At 47.3% G+C, this 22,029-nt stretch overlaps 1 protein-coding gene across 9 annotated transcripts in view; it reads left to right on the top strand.

The window, feature by feature from the left end:
- Nucleotides 1-421: 421 nt before the first annotated feature.
- Nucleotides 422-22,029, top strand: part of LOC120386494 — a 62,756-nt gene continuing 41,148 nt past the window's right edge. For 2 of the 9 annotated variants that reach the window (XM_039505895.1, XM_039505892.1), the window contains exons 1-2: nucleotides 2,429-2,806; nucleotides 19,056-19,254. In XM_039505895.1, the coding sequence (XP_039361829.1) occupies nucleotides 19,117-19,254 (138 nt within the window). In that variant the 5' untranslated portion in view covers nucleotides 2,429-2,806; nucleotides 19,056-19,116. The other 7 variants (XM_039505888.1, XM_039505894.1, XM_039505891.1 and 4 more) reach the window with 7 other exon arrangements.

Raw genomic sequence — 22,029 nt, 5'->3', positions numbered from 1 at the left:
GTGTGGGGGGGGAAGGGCAGTGGTAACTTCTGCCTGGGACTTTACAAACTTTAGAAACCCACAAATCGCTTCACCCAGGGGCCTGACCCTGCCAGGCGGCCCCAACCCCGCGTGGACAGGCCTCGACCAGCTTGGGCGGCCCCATGCTCCCAACACGTCCCACGAGCAAGTCCCAGCTGCAGCAGCCGGTCTGGCCCGAGTGGAGCCGGAACTTTCCGAACGCTCCAGAGTCCTGCCACGGCTCCGAGTATTACCGAAGCTCCCCGAGCGGAGAGAGGCGGAAAGGCCCGAGTGTTGCCGAAGCTCCCCGAGCGGAGAGAAGCGGAAAGGCCCGAGTGTTGCCGAAGCTCCCCGAGCGGAGAGAGGCGGAAAGGCCCGAGTGTTACCGAAGCTCCCCGAGCGGAGAGAGGCGGAAAGGCCCGAGTGTTGCCGAAGCTCCCCGAGCGGAGAGAGGCGGAAAGGCCCGGGTGTTGCCGAAGCTCCCCGAGCGGAGAGAGGCGGAAAGGCCCGAGTGTTGCCGAAGCTGCCCGAACGTGCTCGGAGGCCGGTACCGTCCGGCCCTGGGCGGTGGTTTCCGTGAGTAGCCGCCCGGCGCAGCGGCCGGCCCGGACATGGCCTCCTTCATCGTGAGTACGGGGGCTCGGGACTGAGGAGACAGGACCCGGGAGAGGCGGCCCCCCGACCCCTGTCGCCCAATGCATGATGGGAAACCAGACACGGTGCATGCCGGGACATCAGCCCCCCTGCAGCCCTGCCCCACTGCATGATGGGGCACCGTTCCCGTCCTTGCCGCCCCCTCCCACGCAGTGCATGCCGGGACATCGCACCCCTCCTCCTCCGGCCTCGTGCGGGCGGGGCCTGGCTGCCGCCCGTGCGCGCTGGGCCCTGGCCCCCTGCAGCAGGGGGGGGCCGCGAGGCCATCTGGGTCAGCCCCGCACCGAGCCAGCGTCGAGTCTCCGGAGCATCCCTGCCAGGGGTGGCCAGCCTGGCCTCAGACCTCCAGTGATGGGCACTCGCTCCAAGGGGAACTGCCCTTCCAGTGAGACTGGCTTTCCTAATAGCTAACCTCAGGCTCCCTTGCTGCAGACTCAGTGCATTGCTTCGTGTCCTACTTGCAGTCTCCTTTGCCCCCACACCTCTAATGCACACTAGGGCATAGCAGCTGTGGACATGACTCCCTGCGCCTGCTTCCTGGAGCATGTCTGTGGCAGTCTCCAGAGTCACTGTGCATCATGGGGCTCTAAGGAGAGGGGATTAGTATGGGCAATCCCAACAAATCATCTAGCTGGTGGGGCATGGATCTCCCTCCATAGCTTGTGTTTCTGTAACCAACTGAGCTCTTGCTGTCCTCCTCTACCTAGAACCACTGGGGCTCCTGCAGAGCCATCCTTTGTGGGACTCATGCTCACTGTCCTATGGAGGCAAGAAATACAGCACTTGCAGTTCAGTGTTTTGTAACCTCTCTGTATTGTGAGGCACTGGCAGTCCACAAGGCAGAGTGGAGCTCATATCTCCCCCCACAGTTCTAGAGCCCAGCCCCTCGTGCACAAACCCCAGAGTCCTGTTTCCACCCCCAACAACCTATCCAGTAATGCCTGGACTGAAAGGGCCTTTGAGACCCCACAGATTCAATCATGGTCAAGCCTCTGATTTCTCTCTCACACACACACATACGGTCTCATGCATGGAATAACCTTAGAATCACTCTTTAGGTTCACGTGCTTTGCTTAGGAAGGATAAAAGTTGCAAAGGCCTAAGGACTTAATGAGAAACTGGGAAATGGAATCTACCTATCTGGTAGTTGAGCAGCCCTCCTCACTGCAGTATCCGAGTGCCTAAATGCAAATTTGAGAGGGGACGTTCAAAGTACATAAAATGTGGGCTTCATGGGAGTGTTATTTAATGAGGGAGTTATTCAAAATGCCACTGATGGCAAAAAGAAAACCAAGCAACAGATGAACTGCAGCATACAGAAAAATAGCATGCATGCAAACCAGGTACTGCTTAGTCACAACCTGAGGATCTGGCGAAACAATTTCAGCTGTAATCAGGCCAAAGGGACTCAGCAGCAGCAACAGAGCTTCTTAGAAATGTTTGTAGTATTAATTTAATAGCTGAAGCTTATTTCCTTGCATTTATTCAATAGTAATTCTCATTTTGTGTGTGTCTTTTAGTAACCTTGCTGGAGATGCACACACAGAGGGGTGTATGTGCATGCCCTGCCATAGAAAAAGCTGTGCCCACAATTTTCCAAGAGCCACCACAAATGTGCATGAAGTGAAACAAATTGCAGTTGCTTGTCATCTCTAATGTGGAGGTGTGACGGATGGAGACTACTGGTCCCAGTATGCAGTGCTCTTATTTTGACCTGAGGAGGCTGTCCAGATTGAGAGGGAGCATCGGTCAATATCAGGTTTTTGTATAGTGCCTGTCTCCTGATGAAAGACCACTTGTAGCAACATGTGCTGGGAGCTGCAGTCTCTTGTGGCCACAGCTCATAGTAAAGGGGGTTTCTAAAGGAAAAAAATACTGCGTTCCCCCTTTTTTCTTTTAAAGAAGGCATGGAAGATTTTTTCCCCCCAGAAAAAAAGTTTTTTTTCCCCTGGCTTGTTTTTACCTTAGAAATTCAGGCCTTGTCAGGGAACTTTATGGATAAGTGGAGGACTAGCAGATTTATGACAACATAGATATGAAAGGAAGTGGAAGAGGAAGGGATTTTTATTCAGACTGAGATATTCTGAGTCATCCATGGAGTCCTTTAGCAAAATCAATGAAGATGAAACTTGATAGTCTTGATATTTTTAAGGTATAAGATACTTAAGATACTTAAGATATTTGGATTTTCTAAAAAATAAGCAGAACAAGAAATGTGTACAGAAACTCCTTTCAAGCTTTCTTTAAACATTTATAAAAGCAAAAAATGAGGTACATATCCCATTTTCCCCCTTTTGTTGGTCACGTTTATAAAAATAGGGCTTGAAAATGACAGATACCTGTGCTGCTCTCCCCCCACTCAACCCTTTCAATTGAAAGGAATAGAACGATTGTGCATTGTGTTTAATCATAACGTATTTTCAAGGGCCTACGATTCCACAGCTGCAGAATTTGGAATGGGTTCCCTAGGGAGGTAGTGGACTCTCCATCCTTATTATCACCTGCCCCTGGAAATTTCCACTGCTTGCATCTGAAGAAGTGGGTATTCACCCACGAAAGCTCATGCTGCAAAACGTCTGTTAGTCTATAAGGTGCCACAGGACTCTTTGCTGCTTCTCCATCCTTAGTGGTTTTTAAGGTCAGGCTTGACAAAGCCCTGGCTGGGATGATTTAGTTGGGGATTGGTCCTGCTTTCAGCAGGGGGTTGGACTGGATGACCTCCTGAGGTCTCTTCCAACCCTAATCTTCTATCATTCTATGATTCTAAGAGCTTTGACAGATGTGAGCTACCCCCATTCATCTCACTGTGATATTGATTCTGAAATATAACAATAGCAACATAAATGGCAAAATTGTTAACTATTTCACTGCTAATATTTTTGCAGAAACATCAGCTAATGTGCTTATCCCACAGTCCCAAGCTGCCTCCCACTCCTTCGCAGGTATTAGAATTCCGAATAGCCTCATCAAAGTACTCCAGCCTCACTTCTGCCAGTTCTATGATTGTGACGTTCCCCTCTCTTGTTATCTTGACCGCTGATCTGCTAGGTCACTCCAATCCTTGACTCCGGGAGCCAGCCTTACCCTGCTCTGCTGTAAGAACCCCACTCCTGGGCTGTTCATGCACAGCCTCTGGCCTGTAAGCTGCTTCTTAAATTGTGCAACCAAATGACACTAGCCAATATCTCAGGTACCAGACACAACCCTAGGAACTTCTGTCTTGGGGTGTCCAGTTATGCCCACTGGACGCTGCAAACTTATATGAATTCATCAATTTAACAAAGAAATTGATATGCACCGAGCTTGTTATCTGAAGGGGAGTCTCTGACGTGCTTCAAACCAAGCGCACGGCTTCAGGTAGAATAAACAAACAGATTTATGAACTATAAAGAGATTTTAAGTGATTATACGTCAAAGCGTAGTAAGTCAGATTTGGTCAAATGAAATAAAAGCAAAACGCATTCTATGCTCATCTTAATACTTTCAGTGTCCTTACGAACTTAGATGTTTCTCACCACAAGCTGGCTGGTTGCCCTTCAGTCAGGCTCTCCCCTTTGATCAGCGCTTCAGTTGCTTGGTGTAGTGTCTGTAGATGTAGATGGAAGAGAGAGGAAGAGCTTGGTAAACATCTCTCCCTTTTATCATGTTCTTTCCTCTTGACTCCCCCCCCCCCCCCACCCCTTCAGAGTCAGGTGAGCATTACCTCATTGCAGTCCTACACTGGCCAAAGGAAGGGGGTGACTCACTGGAGAGTCCAACAGATCCTTTTGTTACTGCCTAGGCCAGTGTCCTTTGTTTCTGTGAGGCTGGGATGGGTTTGTCCCATACATGCCCTGATGAGGTGTGAACTCTGCTCTTGGAGAGTTTTTGCCTGGGCTTATTTTAAGCCATGAAGACAAATTTTCAGCCTCATAACTATATACATGAAATTACAACCTATAACATCATTATAGCAACAATGCTAAGTGCATCATGAGCCTTCCGAAGACACCTGGCATGACAAACTGCATTGGATACCACACAATTGTTTTACAAGGGTGCTGGTGTTCCCTCGAGATACAGAGTGTCACAATTATGTAGTCATGGGTTGTCAGTACAAATTTCTGCAGCTCATCAGAAACTGCAAATGTGTGGACTAGTGCATTGATTGGATTATTCATTGTCATTAATGTATTTAAAACCTCAAGTTTTAAATTCAGATGAAGCTGCTACAAATACAGGATCCTACCTGCAAAATTTAGGTCCAGCTTGTTGCAGAGCACACAGTGCCTTGCATATTGTCAATACCCTTTCTAGTTAATGCAGAGTAGCCCTTCCTCGTTCAAGCCATTTAGCATCCTTACAGCAGTTAATCTGAGGAAAAAGACAGACACTCAAGAGAGGAAAAGGAAACAAAATCCAGGAAGGAAGCATGAATAGGCAAGTCTCATGTTCCTTTATCTTCGGTCCTTCTCTTCTTCCCCTTGGGCATCTATCTAAGCAGTGGCTCTCATCAGTGGTAACAGGGCTGGCAAATCTAATTAGCCTGTTGCTTTCCATTCTTTTTCAGCAACAATACCAGGAAGATATAAATGATTCTAAAGTTCTTTACTTGCTGAAAGTTCCTGAAGACTATTAGCTGAAGTCCGGGCTCCCAGTTTAAGTCACATCATACTGCAGCATGTGTTTGTTGTTCATAGGTTCAAGAGAATAATGCAAAATCTCCCGGTCACATGCCTGGTTTCTTTCATTCAGAAAAAAACAGATCAGATTTGCTTAGTTCACATGTAAAAAAATATCAGGCCAAATTCTGTTCTTACACCAATGTAAATCAGGAATGACTGGACTGAAGCCAATTTGAGAGGAGAATCAGGCCTCTTATTTTTAAATGTCAGCTCTGCAAACTCCTGCTGGGCTCTTTCCTTCTCATATACAATCACCAGCAATAATAATTCTGCAGGAAGAATTTTGCCCTCAGTTTACACCTGTGCAACCTCCATGGCCATCACTTTGTTTGCACAGGTGTCACTGATTGGAACTTAATAAACAGTTCTGTAGATGGTGCCCAAGGAGGAATAGATTCCAGCTCCCTCTCAGCTCTCTGTGCTGGGTCTGCAGGGATAAGAGCAGTAAAAAGCAGTACAAGCAGCAAATGTGACTGATACAGAAAGTAGATCTGTTGATTGAGAAGTCACTTTTCCTGGCAGAACCACATTTTAAGGCTCATTCCAGACTGCTTTGCTGTAGCACCAAGGTGATCAGTGCCCCATAAAAATGACTGTAACAGTTATTTCAGCCCTGTACTTTTACAGTGGGGACTCAGTGGTTTGAGCATTGGCCTGCTAAACCCAGGGTTGTGAGTTCAATCCTTGAGGGGGCCACTTAGGGATCTAGGGCAAATCAGTACTTGGTCCTGCTAGTGAAGCGGCTGGACTCGATGACCTTTCAGGGTCCCTTCCAGTTCTAGGAGATAGGTATATCTCCATATATGTTTATGTTTAGCTCCCCTTCCTCCAGCCCCATATCTTCCTGCTTAGCATAGCTTTACTGTGGCATCGTGACTGGCATGTTTTCTTTCATTGCAACAGCTGCACTTTGAGCACCCTTGCCATGATGTCTCGCTGTGGTGAGGGTCAGAATACACCATTATTAGGCTTTGATCCTTAGTATATTTTTTCCTCCTTCCTTGTGTTCAGGGGCGGTTTGATGAGGGGAGGTATTTGGTTTGGTTACTCCTATCCTTTCTTTGGAGTCTGTAGATTTAAGACCAGTGGGTTATTTCTGAATCTTTTCCTCTTCCCCTTCCCCTGCAGTGAAAAAAGGAGCTTCTTAAAATCTTGGAAGGAATTATTCCCAGACACAAAGACCCAGTTAAGGTGGTAAAGATGTCTCAATTACTTCTGCTGAAGACCTTATTAGAAGGCTGTTGCTCTCAAAAGGAACAAGCACTCGAAAGACAACAAATTGTAAATCAAGATTACATTTGTGGGGAAGAAAAGAGCACCAAGCTGTTTAGAAGCCTGGAAATTTAGATTATGCTTTCACAAACCACCTTAACTCCTCCCCATTCCTTACCAGACCTTGCAGCCCCCTGGCATAGATGGTCAGCTGTGCTAGGTATTGCAGGTACCTTTGGAATTCTCATGAGCTCCTCTTTGTGTGGAACTGGGAAGGCCAAGACCCTGTTTTGGAGAATAAGGTGCAGTGCTCTGTTGTCTGCAGCTAGCATTAGATATCAGATAAAGTACAAGTGTTTAACACTGAGAGTAGTTAACCACTGGAACAACTTACATAGGGATGTTGTGGATTCTCCATCACTTGAAGTCTTTCGGTCAAATCTGGATGACTTTTTAAAAGCCATGTTGTCGCTCAAACAGGAGTTATGGGCTTTATGCAGAAATCATTGGGTGAGGTTCTCTGGTGGGTGTTATTCAGGTCAGACTATGAAAGGTGTGAATCTGTGGAAGTTGATTGCTACCCTGTGGAGATGTTAGGTAGAGATGTGTACAGTCGAGGCCATAGTGGCTGTATGAGGTAGTTGTTTCTCAGCCGCCCAACGGAAGGAGAATCGGATGAGTATAGCTCTGTTTGCACTCTCCTTAGAGAAGATGGTGGAATGGTACAAAGTGGTAGGTGTTTGGGGGTTGTGGGTAGATGGTAAAATGTGAAAATATTGCAGTCTTTTGACTCTAGTGGGAAGGTGAGGTGAGAGGGAAGGTCTTTGATCTGTACTTGGGGGGTAGGACTTGAGACACTGTGTCTGGCTCATTCTGGGACAATGCATTCGAGGAGCATCTGTGGCTGGCTGGATGGGCCTTTATAGTCAATGTCATTTGTATACTTAGGGGATATGATGTCTTTCACAATGGGAATGTACGGAAAGGTACAATGTGGTGGTAGAAAACCCGGATCTAGAAAAGCATTTAGCTTCCTGACTCCCACTGGAGTTAGGCCCCAAAATATGTTAGAGAATCTGGCCTAAGAGTCTTTGGGAGTCAGAGTAGGGTGTTCTGGGGCATGGGGAAGGGGCAGAACTTAGAGGGTTTGCGGAACCTTAACTCTGAATTTCCAGATTTTTTGAAGATTTATTTTTTCCATACGCTTAGCCTTGTCTTAGCAGGCCAGATTCTGGGCTAGCGTAAATCCAATGACAGTGCCAGCGGAGAATGTGGTGCAGAATTTCCTGCTTTTCAGACATGGTAGGTTTATAATTGTAATATTCTAATAAGGTTTATAGAAGAAGTAACTGAGATGCCTTTGCAACTTAACAATATCTAAGTGAAGCTTTAAGTCGATTATTTTTGCTTTCAAAGCAAGTATTGAAAAACCTAGATGTGAAAACTTATTGTAGATTGTTACTGTGTCTTCAGATAGTGAGGCTATTCTTTTGCCGTCATTACAGATTAGCTGTAAACAATACATGTACTTTGATTAAACACTGGCCAATATAGACTTAGAGCTTGATTCTCCTCTCATTCAAGCTGGGGTGAATCAAGAGTAACTCCATTTCACTGAGATCAGAAGCAAGCACTTTGAATTACTTACTGTAGTAAGGCGAAGACAGAGTTGCCTAGTGGTTAGGGGTTGGGTCAGGGACTCAAAAGACTGGAGTTCTATTCCTGGCCGTACCAGTGGTCTTGGACAAGTCACTTCACCTCTTTGTCAAGTGTTTTGAGATCTACTGATGGAAAGCACTATATAAGAGCTAGGCTATTATTATTATTTTATTTTATAATGCTTTTAACCTCTTTGAACTTGTTCAGCCCATAGAGTGTATAAACTCTTCTTGATTGGATGTGTGCCAGGGTTCTTTATAAGCTCCAGCAAACACTTGGCCTTTCTTTTGCTCTGTGAGAAACCTGCAGCATTGATCAGCTCTGCAGAAATCAGACTAACTGGCTTCTATTCCCAGCTTTGCTGCTCTGTGCCTCAATTTCCCTATCTGCAAAATGGGGTTCTTACTTACCAACCTTATAGTTGTGCGGTAAGGATTAATTCATGTTTGTACAATGCTTTGAGGTCATCTTGTGGACTATGCTATTATTACTAAGCCCCGGCTGTGCAGCTGGGATGGTTACAGCATCTTTCTGACTGAGCCTGTAGAAGGCACGGAGAGGGTCAGTGCCTGCTGCATCCCACACTGGAATTTTTAACCATTCTGCAGGAGACGATAAACTGGCCCAGGCCACAATGAGGCTTTGTGAGTGAGTGCTGCTGACATCCAGGCTGCATTCCCGAACCCAGGACTTCCTCTTGCATAGTCTCCTCCTCTCTGGACTGGGCTTACTGACTGTGCTTTCCAAAGGCCTTGAGGGTGCCAGTGGCAATTGATAATTGGCAAGATTTCTTGGTAGGTTCCTTGCCAGCCCTGTTGTGCTTCTGGCTACCACAGATTCCTCAAAGGATGAGAGCAGCGTCCATTTTCAAAGCTGCCTGGAGTTTGGGACTGAGCGCATTCAGCATCTGCTCTTTTTTGTGTTACAGAGACAGAGTCAGAGTATAAATCCAGAAGGGACCATCAGATCATCTCATTTCTCCTCCTGCACATCACAGGACACCAACACCCCCCAGCACCTGCACACGAAACCCAACAACCAGAATTAGACCAAAGTATCACAGCTGTGAGGAGACTAAACTGTTGTGTGCCACAAGCAGAGAACAGGAGGGATGGAGGCGCACCAATGCCCTTGCAATGGCAGGGAACTGATTAAAGGAGATATGCCCCATGAACCTAGCCTGATCTTTGCAAATACACTGCTGGGTGTTTCCCATCCCAGTGGGAGGTTTCCTACTTGGTAGAGTGCACACCGCTCAGGCTGTTGATTGCTAAGCAGCCACCCTGAAGCAGCCGTGACTCTTTTGCTAGACCTTGCCCCTGCAAAGCACACTCTGCTCCCATTAGTGTCAATGGGAGTTTGCTGTCTACCTCAGTGGGATCAGGATCAGGTCCTGTGGCTACAACTGAGTTCAGCTGAGGTGATCTTGAGGACTGGAAGCAGGACGTTTGGGTGGAGGTCTCTGTTGGGTAATTCCCTCCTCCTTGTTCTTTGGTGCTCAAGAGAGTTTGCCTTTCAGAGCATGGTGCGAGGGGATCTTCTGCTCAGGCATTTCTCTCTAATCTGTCTGTTTAGGTTCTTAGATGGCTCCCATCACTGTAGTAACTGAGCATCTGGGAGGGTGCTGGGGAGGTGACTGATCTATCTTTGCTGTCCATTGTGGGCAGGCTCTATTAATAAGCTGTTTTTAAGCGTGTACTAAGCCTAGACACTATGGTGCTGGCTGCCTCAGAAACCATTAAATACACTAATAGTAGATCCTGCTCTGTCTAGTAATGTAAAGAATCTTTAATACAAACTGTATCCTAAAGCTCTTTATATATCTAACTACAGTTACCGGTATAAATAATACACAGCAGAGTGGGGGAGAAAATGGAGAGGTTCAGGTAAGGGAGAAAGGATGGTTTCAGGTGAGATCGTAAGAAAGATGTCAATGAGTGGAGCTAGGAAACACCAGGAGGCTGCGGAGAAGAAGGCGCCTGTCCGAACAGTGGCTCAGTTGGGTGACCTGCTAACATGGAAGGGAGATGTTTGATGGATGTACCATGTACGTTGGGACAGGACAGGAGGCTCAGATAAACTGGATGTGCTTTGCTAGTGTGGCAGGCAGCTAACTGGGATCTGAAAGGGGAGCTTTGTCATGGCAGTGTGAGGCCTGTATGCAAGAAGGTACCGATATGTGCACATGAGAGAGACAAAGAAATAGGTCTTGGTTCAGATCTCATCTTGGCATAGGCGCTGAATTTCCTGTGTCAGCCAGTGTTCCCTGCCTAGTGTTAGATGCACCAAGAGGAGAGAGCCAGGCATTGGTTGTGTAGTTCTATGGTTCTTCATCAGCCTATTTGGTCTTGGCTGACTCCCTTTGTCACAAGCCCCATATACAGGCTGATGTGAAAACCTCCATCCCAATGCCCATATGACTGGTGCAGCTTGCGCTAAATGTACAGGACAGCCTCGGTGGTTTGTAGTGGTACTTCCATAATGCTGCAGGAGACTGTCTGTATCATAATCATGCAGCCGGCACACCAGCATGGCATTACCTGCTTTTTAAACCCGCTGTGGCATTCTGTTTGCCCATCATGTCCCCTAAGCCCTGTCTACCTGACCCACTCTGACATTCCGTGCACGTGAACAGATGCTCCCTACGACACCAGTCCCGGGGCCCTACTGAACAGCTGGGGCTGGTGGTACTGAGCACCCCCTATTTTTTTCTGTGGGTGCTTCAGCCCTGGAGCACCCACGGAGTCGGCGCCTATGCATAATAGGATATGGAGCCTTCCTTCTGCAGGTCACCATTTCAAATCCAGCTTGGGTTGGTTGGGACCAACTTTGTTACCATCAGTTTGGCTTTTCTGTGGCTTGGGTGAACTGAGTTTGGTGGATCTCAATCTAGCTCCCTCTAGAGAGATGTCCATGTCATAAAAAATCCCTGTTGGCAGTCCCTTGTGTTGGCTGTTGTATACATGAATAAGGGCTTCAGTCTCTGAGGTTTGTCAGTCCAAAGCACCTTTCAAAAGCACTGGACAGAAATGGAGCAAACTGCTTCCCAGGCACATATTTAGCCCCTCAGCAGACGGGGTTAACAGTGCCATTGAACATTTTTTGATTAGAAGTTTGAGGGGACCCCCTTGGCTCTCATTCCGAGGTCACCGCAGCTGCCTTCTCATTGATTCTCCCCTCTCCCAATCTGTAGGCAGAGCTGTTGTCGCTGCCTCTCAGCCTCCTGAAAGCAGCTCTGTGCAGTCAGTAATCATGCATCTCACTGGGTGGTGGTGGTGGGAGGTGTCATTGTTGCTGATGCAGGAGAAGTTTTCTGCAGGTCTGTGCTAGTTTGCCACTGCCAGGAAGGGAGCAGGCCATGCCTACTGATCTGCAGCAGGGAGAGAGCATGTGCTGGGAATCATCACTTAAGCAGAGGTCCAGGATGAGGTATTATCATTTTACAGTAGGCTTTCAGGACAGATATGCTGCACATACTTTATACTTTATACTGGCACTAGAAAAGGTTCAGAGAAGGGGAACTAAAATGATTAGGGGTTTGGAACGCGTCCCATATGAGGACAGATTAAAGAGGCTAGGACTTTTCAGCTTGGAAAAGAGGAGACTAAGGGGGGATATGATAGAGGTATATAAAATCATGAGTGATGTTGAGAAAGTGGATAAGGAAAAGTTATTTACTTATTCCCATAATACAAGAACTAGGAGTTACCAAATGAAATGAATAGGCAGCAGGTTTAAAACAAACAAAAGGAAGTTCTTCTTCACGCAGCGCACAGTCAACTTGTGGAACTCCTTACCTGAGGAGGTTGTGAAGGCTGGGACTATAACAGCGTTTAAAAGAGAACTGGATAAATTCATGGAGGTTAAGTTCATTAATACTGTTAGCCAGGATGGGTAAGGAATGGTGCTCCTAGCCTCTGTTTGTCAGAGGGTGGAGATGGATGGCAGGAGAGAGATCACTTGATCATTACCTGTTACGTTCACTCCCTGTGGGGCACTTGGCATTGGCCACTGTCGGTAGACAGGATTCTGGGCTGGATGGACCTTTGGTCTGACCCAGTATGGCCGTTCTTATGTTCTTACAGCCTGCTTCTATGCAGTTTTTTCACAGCCTTTCATAGACTCTAGGACTGGAAGGGACCTCGAGAGGTCATCGAGTCCAGCCCCTGCCCTCATGGCAGGACCAAATACTGTCTAGACCATCCCTGATAGACATTGATCTAACCTACTCTTAAATATCTCCAGAGATGGAGATTCCACAACCTCCCTAGGCAATTTATTCCAGTGTTTAACCACCCTGACAGTTAGGAACTTTTTCCTAATGTCCAACCTAAACCTCCCTTGCTGCAGTTTAAGCCCATTGCTTCTTGTTCTATCCTTAGAGGCTAAGGTGAACAAGTTTTCTACCTCCTCCTGATGACACCCTTTTAGATACTTGAAAACTGCTATCATGTCCCCTCTCAGTCTTCTCTTTTCCAAACTAAACAAACCCAATTCTTTCAGCCTTCCTTCAGAGGTCATGTTCTCAAGACCTTTAATCATTCTTGTTGCTATTCTCTGGACCCTCTCCAATTTCTCCACATCTTTCTTGAAATGCGGTGCCCAGAACTGGACACAATACTCCAGTTGAGGCCTAACCAGCGCAGAGTAGAGCGGAAGAATGACTTCTCGTGTCTTGCTCACATTTCATTCTGAGAGAATGTATTTTTCATGCAGCAGGACACATTCTTTGTGATGCAACATGACAGCCTAGTCAAAACACTGATTGAGAAGATACAACAGCACAACCGTGATCAGGGAATGCCAGAGACCCAGTCCAGATTCACAGCTGTCACAGATCCCTATTCTGCTGGTTCACAACCAATTTGTCAGGGCTGGCGCTGGGGCCATTAGTAAATGTGCTGGTTTCCCACTGCATTCAGTTCACTTTCCCCCTACAGATGCTTCTTGTTTCTCTGCTCCTTAACAGCCGCAGGAGATTATAGGGAGTCAGAGTCCCAGGGCACCAAAATCAAACCACATTTTAGGCCTGATTCTCCTCTCCCTTATCCTGGTTTTACACTAGTTCACATCCACTGGGTTCAAATGGAGTTATTCCTGATATACTCCCAGGCAAGAGGAGAATCTGAACTTTTATGTTTTATTAGTAAATGTTCGGGAGACATGAGCAATATTAGTCCTTTGCACATGGACTGGAAAAAAATCCAATAAAGAAAAACACAGGGAAAGAGCCTGCCCATTGAAAGTTTTGGTGTGAAACTGATCCTGCAAAGTTCTTTAACTAGGGAGTCTCACACTGTCTGGCACATACATTTCTCTCTGTCATGTTTTTCAGGGCAGGAAGGTTTCCTTCTGCAAAGGATAAATTCTCAGACGTGTTGGATCTACCTCTTGCAATAAAATACCCAAGAAGTCATGGTGCGAAACAACACATGAACTGCTACCAGTAATGGTGGTAAATTGAATAACACTCAGACATACCCCTCTGTGCCGTGACGTACTGAGGCTGGATTTTGCTGGGGATGGATGGACGTGTTGTATTTGTTGCATTATGTTGCTTTGCATTGTCTGATCAGTTCTTATTGCAAAGGCCAGTTGACATAAATAAAATGCTGATGCCACTGTGTAATTATTTCTGACCCCGCATCTTATCTGGATAATTTAAGAGAGAGAGACACACACACACCCTGCAAGAGGCTAAATTCAGTGGGTCTTATAGCACTTTGCAGGATCAGTTTCACATCAAAACTTTTTACAAGGAGGCTCTTTCACCATGTTTTTCTTTATTGGATTTTTTTTCAGTCCATATGCAAGGGGCTAATATTGCTCATGTCTCCTAACCGCTTAATAATAAAACATAAAGGTTCTGATTCTGCTCTTGCCTGGGTGTATATCAGAAATAACTTCATGTGAACCCAGTGGATGTGAACTAGTGTAAAGCCAGTGTAAGGGAGAGAAGAGTCAGGCCTAAAATATGGTTGATTTGGTTTGACCAGAGTACGCGACTGTGCAACCTGTTTGGGCCCCTCATGTTTACACAGTGTGTGCTACATTTGTACAGCATCCTAGATCCGGGCTATAAAACCACCGTAGCACAGAATGACGCTTCTCCATCAGGGGCTAGCAAACCATGATAGGGAAATGTATGGCCTGTAGAGAGAAGATGCATCCTGACCCGGATCTTCAGAGGAAGGAGAGTCACCTTGGTGAGAAGCAGTAACAGGGAAGCTTACAATGCCCGACCTCTATTTATTCTGTGGATATGCCTTGATCCTGAGAGGTACTGAGCAGCCACATTGACTTCAGCATGCCTCTGGATCAGGCTCCACCCAGGGCCGGCTCCAGGTTTTTTGCTGTCCCAAGCAAAAAAACCCCAAAAAACCCCGGAGTGCCGCCGAAGCGGGAAAAAAACAAAAACAAAAAAAAAGGAAAGAGCCGCCCCTTGGAAAGAGCCGCCCCCCAAGGGCTGGAAGGCCGCCCCTTGAGAAGTGCTGCCCAAAGCACATGTTTGGAATGCTGGAGCCTAGAGCCGGCCCTGTTCCACCCTCTCCTGCTAGCCAATCAAACCCTTTCACTAGTACCACAGCCACACTCAGTAGCTCCGGTCCCAGCGTACTAGGCTGCAGTATTTCCCCGTTGAGTGTCTCTTAGTTCCAGGCTCAATCAATGTATTTTCCAGACATGATCCTTTACCAAGGACATGATGGCGAGGGGACAGGGAAAGCCTGGTACAGCTGGTATTCCTTGGATGTGTCCATCAGTTGGAGAGCAGAGCACTGTTCTAAGCCACTGGAGAGCTGCTCCTGCTCAGCACATTTGCAGCTGCGGATTGATGTTAGTAGGGACCGGAACATCACTGCATATTTGTGATTTTTTTTAACTCCTCCTTCAGTGGATGGTGTAACAGGCTGGGAGACAGGAGACATGGATTCTGTACCCTGTTCTGCTCTTGACTCAGTGTGGCCTTCAGGAAGTCATTTTGCCCCTCTGTGCCTCAGTTTCTCCAGATGTAACAGTGTCATGATAGTTACCTATTTTGTAAAGTGCTCTGAGCTCTGTGGCTCTCCCCCATCTGTCAGTCTCTACCCATCAGTTGTCTCTTGTCTTGTACTTAGATTGTAAGCTCTGTGAGGCAGGGACTGTCTTTTTGTTCTGGCACAACTTGCTGAAAACTAATGGCTGAAAAATGCCCCCTAAGGAATATGATGATGCTTTAATAATCAATACGAGTGCAGTTATTGTAGTGCAGGATACTCAACCTCTGTGATAGTGGGAGCCTCTTTGGCAATGTACCAGGGCTGCAACTAATTTACATAGCCCTCAATGTTTCACTCAGGAATGAATGCACACTGCCATACTGCTTGCCAGTACTTGGGTCTTCCCTCAAGAGCAGAGCAGAAATTGCTGCTTGTTTGAGTCCACAAGCAATACAAATCTGCTGTGATCCTATCTGAGCTTGAGCGATATTTCCATAAACAGAGCATTTTGGGCTGCACCGGGCAAACCATTTCGCTACCACTAACGGCATGGCATTTTCTAACCCCAGGACTTGAACCGGCGGGGGCGGGGATGTACTCCCTCCAAAGAATGGTTGGTGCACTCCAACTCTCTCATGACTCTCTTTCCTTAGTAGCAGTGAGCGGGGGTGTGACATAACCACCTGTAATGCTTTCCTAAATTTGAGTGTTGCCTGAAACAAATCTTAACTACGAAGTGCCCCACATATATGGTGAATTTTACATCCCGTAGCAAAGAATTCAGGGTTGAAGGGGTTAATACTGCATGTATCCACATTTGGAACCAGGTGGATTCTGAATTGCCAGTGTGATGGGACTGAGGTGGAATCAAGAGGTGGAATTTTCTCCTGGTCTTATCTCCACTGAAGCCACTTTCAGCAAAGAATTTGGTCACAGATCTGCTTGTGACATTCCCCAGGTTACAGTCTGGACTGACGGACAGCTGTGTCTCCTCAATTCCCCAACCTGGGATGCCTTTTACACTGCTTTGCTGTGAGCGCCACCACTTTGGTCTGTTCACACACGGCCTCCAGAATGTAAATCATTCCAGCTATACTGTAGGAGTGCTATAGCCAGCAAACTCCCAGTCCCAGACATTTCCCCAGAAATGTGCGTCTTGTACTGCCCAGGCCCTCCTGGACAATACAAGCTCATATAAAGTCTGCCATTTCATTAATAGAAAATAATATGCACAAATCTTGTTATCCCAAATAAAGTTTCCCAAAAACTTTAATCCAAACACACTGGTTTAGATAAAACAATAAAACAAGTTTATTAACTACAGAAAGAGAGATTTTAAGTGATTACAGGTAATGAGGCATAAAAGTCAGAATTGGTTACAAGAAAATATAAGATAAAACAATTAATGTCTAAGTTAACAAGCTAAATGAATTCAAAGCAAAGGTTTCTCTCACCACACGCTCTAGCAGTCTTACTGGCTGGAATCCGTTCAGCCAGGACCCATCCCCCAGTTCAGTGTTAATTTTCTTGTCCTTCAGGTGGTGTTGATGCTGTGAGCAAAGAGAAAGTGAGGAGTATTTGTGGGCATCTGTTCCCCTTTCTTATAGCTCTCTTTGAAAATCATCTCTAGCTGAGGTTCAGGAGACAGCAGGTCTTTGGGGGTGGTAACCTCAGCTGTTTCTTTGCCAAACGATTTTTTGCTCTCACCCTTTTTCCTGCCAAAGAATGGCTGCTTCACCTGGTGATAATCCATTTGATTTTGTTGTCGCCTGGCTGAGACATCAGTTTGCCTTTTGTCTTCGAGGAACTGGTTTGTGCCTGCTTTTCTGATTCAGGGGGCCTGGAGCAAAGTGGGGGAGCTGTGGCACTTGTACTCACCCGGTGGCGGTCTGGGTCTTCGGTGGCATTTTGGCGGCGGGGGGCCCTTCAATCACTCCGCATCTTCGGCAGCACTGAAGGCCCCCCACCGCCGAAGACCTGGACCACCACCAGGTCAGGGATCACGGGGCCTGCCCCCCCTCCGGGGCAGCCCTGTTCTAACTTGGAACATGTCTCAGTAATATTATACAGTGGAATCTTATAACTTTACAGAGAATGTTGCACACATATTTTACCAAGATAATAATGATCAGCAAATTATGAGTTTTCAAATGATACCTCACAAGGCATACTTTGTACAGAATCCATTATAGTTTTGTAAAAATGGTGAACATAGGAATACAGACTGTTGCACTGCTGTTAAAGATGGTATAGATTGGAGAGGATTATTGTCCACTGGCTAGAACAATGGGCTGGAGGTCAGGACTCCTGGCTTCTGTTCTCGGCTCTGCCACTGACTTGCCATGTGACCTTGAGCAAGTCGCTTCACCTCTCTCTGCTTGGTTTCCCCATCTGGCAATAACAACACGGGGTGCTGTGAAGCACAATTCATTGATGTTTCTAAGCACTTTGGGACTCTTGGATGGAAGATACTATAGAAGGCCAAAGTCTTGTTACAACACTGTATTGGTTTCTTCATACAAACACATGGATACATTTCACATGGAACTATACAACTTGAGCAGTCCCAGTCCAGCTTTAAAGGGGAAAGGACTCCCTCCCCACCAGCATTTTGTTGCCAAACTCTGGAACCTGTCTCTTGCGGACCGGACTGGTGGCATGCTGTGGAGGCATCTGCGGATGCAGTGTGTCCCCATATCCTCTAGCTGTTGCCAAAACGGTACCAAGGAACTGTGTTCAGTTCTCTCTGGCAGGAGAGAGGGTTGCCATGCTGCAGGAACCTTTTGAGATTGGGAGAAGTAAAGGTGCAGGATCCTCAGGGATTCCTCACGCCAAGGATACCCTGGACCAATAAGGTGCAGCTTTGAGATGCACAGAGGGGATGTACTAGCTTGAAATTCTCTAAGTTGCTTATTTGACCCACTGCAAGCCTGCTGTGACTGATTTCCTTTAGGGCTGATTGCGCTGGGGCAGGGGGCATCTGGCCTGTGTGGGGCTGCCTAGGAGTAAAGCCCTGGATTTGTGGGCACACAGCTCTGAGCAGCCTCTCGGAGTATCCAGAGGAGGGGACAGGCATCACAGCACTGCAGTAACGCTCTAACTCTGCCTCATGCCTTCCCTGGAAGATGCTGGCTGGAGGGTTTTTTTCACTGCAATCCTAGACTTGGGAAAAAACTGATTTGCAGCAAGAGAATTTTCTGCCGAGGGTGTGTGTGTGTGTGTGTTGGAGCAGGGGTGGGAGAGTGGTGGAGGTCATGAAATGAAACAAAGAGCCTCATGCAGCATTTTCCTCGGCTGCAGTCTCCAATATCTTGCAGTCTAATGATTCTAGGGCCCTCTTCCGTCTCCTGCCTCTCATTAGGGATGCAACACTGTATCTCTTTTAATAGCGTTAGTGTCTGGAGAGCTCCCGACAGGAGGTGACCTCAAAAATGTATTAACCTCTTAATAACCCATGCCAGGGCTTGGCTTGCCATTTTGGTGTCTGGATTACTCCGGTTTCAAAGGGGAGGTGCTCCCACACTGCTCTCTACCTCTCCTGCGCAAACAAGACTGCTGAACTCATTGCTTCTGTTTAATAGTAGACCTGGCACAAGGCTAGGACTGGCTTAGCTGGGAGCTCCCACAGCACCTCCTGCTGGGAGAAGCTGGAACTGTTCTCCCACATTCATTGCTCCTACAGCATCCCTTCAGCACCTCCTGCTGGCAGAGACGGCTTGGGATGCTATGAGTCCTTGTGAGGCCAATGCTCCTATGTGATTCTGTTAGGAGAATCTGGAGCAGAAGTAGCTGTGAAGTCTCTTGCTTCATACCCCCCTAGGATGGTTCTTGATCCCGCTCTGCCGGCGCAGTGTTATTGTAATGATGCCATGTCTTCTTGTCTCTCCAGGCTCATCCTTCCGTACGCATCAAAGGAACAGAACACAGCTACAGCCCAGTCCTGTGCCAAGATGAGCAGTGTGCTGCCAGTATCAAAGGGAGGCACACCCACTGTCCATTCTGCAGCATTTCGGAGGCTTATCAGGACCCGTTCATTCTCCGGGCTCACTACCGGGTCAAACACGTGGACAAGGGACTTGACTTTGCAGGTAAGATGCCACTTTGAAATGGTTGGACAGCTCGCCCGGTTGGATTGGAGCTTCTGCAGATGCTCCTGTACTCTCTACAGAAGTTGCAGCCCACACTGATCCTTGACTCACAACAGATATCCCTAGACCTCCCGTAGCTCTGTGTGTGGTGGGGAATAGGCTGATTCCCCAGCAGTGGATGCATACACTCAGGTGGTGGCTAATGATAACGGAATATAAAGCCTAGGTTGCCAGTTTGTATGCAGCCCAGGTTCGGGGCAGGGGAGACTGAAAGGTTGATACCATGTGATGCCTGTTCATAAGAACATAAGAATGGCCGTACCTGGTCAGACCAAAGGTCCATCCAGCCCAGTATCCTGTCTGCCGACAGTGGCCAATGCCAGGTGCCCCAGAGGGAGTGAACCTAACATGTAATGATCAAGTGATCTCTCTCCTACCATCCATCTCCATCCTCTGACAAACAGAGGCTAGGGACACCATTCCTTACCCATCCTGGCTAACAGCATTAATGGACTTAACCTCCATGAATTTATCCAGTTCTCTTTTAAACCCTGTTATAGTTCCACAAGTGCGCTGTGTGAAGAAGAACTTCCTTTTATTTGTTTTAAACCTGCTGCCCATTCATTTCATGTGGTGACCCCTAGTTCTTGTATTATGGAAATAAGTAAATTACTTTTCCTTATCTATTTTCTCCACGTCACTCATGATTTTATATACCTCTATCATATCCCCCCTTAGTCTCCTCTTTTCCAAGCTGAAAAGTCCTAGCCTCTTTAATCTCTCCTCATATGGGACCCATTCCAAATCCCTAATCATTTTAGTTGCCTTTCTCTGAACCTTTTCTAGTGCCAGTATATCTTTTCTGAGATGAGGAGCCCATTCAGTGGCCTATGAGAAATTAGCTAGTGGATCAGTGGACAGGTGCCTATGTCACAAAAACCACTGCCACAGCTGGCACTCATTTGTCAAACTGCACAGTATGCAACAGCTTGGGAGAGGAAGTGAAGGAGAAGAAACGCTGACATCTATGCCAAGATTGCGCGGGGCATGGGGGAGAAGGGCAGCACCAGGGACATGCAGCAATGCCGCGTGAAAATAAAGGTGCCTCGGCAAGTGTACCAGAAGACAAGGGGGGCGAACAGTTGTTCTGGTTCTGCCCCACAGACATGCCGCTTTTATGAAGAGCTGCATGCGATTCTCGGCAGCAACCTCCCCACTACCCCAAAACACTCTGTAGATAGCTCCCAGGAGCCCCGGGCCACCTTGAGCAATAACAAGGAGGACATTGTTGAGGAGGAGAATGTGAGATTGGCAAGCAGAGGATCAATTCTGCCCAACAGCCAAGAACTATTTTTAACCCTGGAGCCCATCCCTTCACAGGACCGGTTGGCAGCGGAGCGGGATGCCGGGGAAGGCACCTCTGGTGAGTACATATTTCCAATCAAACTGTAGGGGCTACATGCTATCATTTTTATGTTTAATCTGAACAAAAAAGTAGGTGTAGTGGGTATTGGTGGCCACTCCAGCTATGCAGAGGGTGCTCGCCAAAAAAGACTGTTTATATGCACAGGGATGGCCCGGGAATCCTCCAGGGAGAGCTTTAGGATGCTTTAATGGAGGTTTTCTGCAATCCACAGTAGGACACTTTCCTGCACCACTCCAGTATTAACTCTGCTGGCATCATTGTGAGCACACAGCATTGAAGCATAAGGACCAGGTCTGTACCCAGATGCCTGCAGCATCTGTACCCTTGCCGCCTCTGTTACCCTCAGGAGAGTAATATCGCATAGGGTCACCAAGGGGAAACGGAAGTTTTCAATGCTAGCCCTTAACCCACAAACAATACAACAAGTAATCTGCCCCCTGTTTGGTGAAATCTGGGTCACACAACCACACTTTCTGAAACGTGCCGTGGTTATGGTTGGAAGGGATCACTGTGTATTGCAAACAGCATTGAAAAAAAGGGGGGGCGGCGACTTCCTGTTTGTCTCCCTTCCCCACCAACCCAGTGCTGCTTTTGCAAAAAACAAACTATCTGGGGGGCTTTACACTGGTACTGGTCCTCCCGCACCATCCAGGTTGCTGGGGGACAGGGGGCTATTCTCAAGTTCCAACCTGGGGTCCCAAGGATGTCTTCACAAAAGCAGCAGCACAAGACCTCTTGCCCATACCTTGTGGCCTTACTCACCATGGCTGGAGCAGCACACCAACTCTTGCAATATCCAGCAGTTGTGATTACATTGTGGCTTGCAGTGAAGTGTATTGAAGGGTGTTTTTTTTAATTAAAAAAAAATTAACTGTGCACCAGAAACAATGTCTGCACTGTCAGTACTCCCCTTGTGCTTTGCATTCCTTGCAGCTGAAAACTTTCCCAGATTAGAAAGTGGAAAAAGAAGACTCGGGAGGACATGTTCAATGAGTTAATGCGTGCCTCCGAGAGTGACAAGATGGAGCTCAGAGCATGGAGGATTGCACTGTCTGAGAACCTGGCCAGGCACAGGGAGGACAGGAGAGCATGCAGGGAACAAGAGCGTGCCATGCAGGAAGAGATGGTGTGGATTACGAAGGAGAAATCAGACATGTTGAGGCATCTGTCTGAGGTTCAAGAAAAGCAGCTGGATGCTAGAGTCCCGCTGCAGCCTATGCTGAACCTGCTGCCATCATCACCCAGTTCCACATCCTCCTCCCCCAAATGTCCTATGAGGTGGGGGGTATTTGGTATCCTTTGCACTCAATACCAGTGGAGAGTAGGACCAGAAGGTGCCCATTCCCACA

The sequence above is a fragment of the Mauremys reevesii genome, linkage group 18 (genome assembly GCF_016161935.1).
Source record: "Mauremys reevesii isolate NIE-2019 linkage group 18, ASM1616193v1, whole genome shotgun sequence".
NCBI classification, from domain to species: Eukaryota; Metazoa; Chordata; order Testudines; family Geoemydidae; genus Mauremys; species Mauremys reevesii.
Note: the sequence above shows the minus strand (reverse complement) of the source record. Positions and strands in the feature narration are given on the sequence as shown.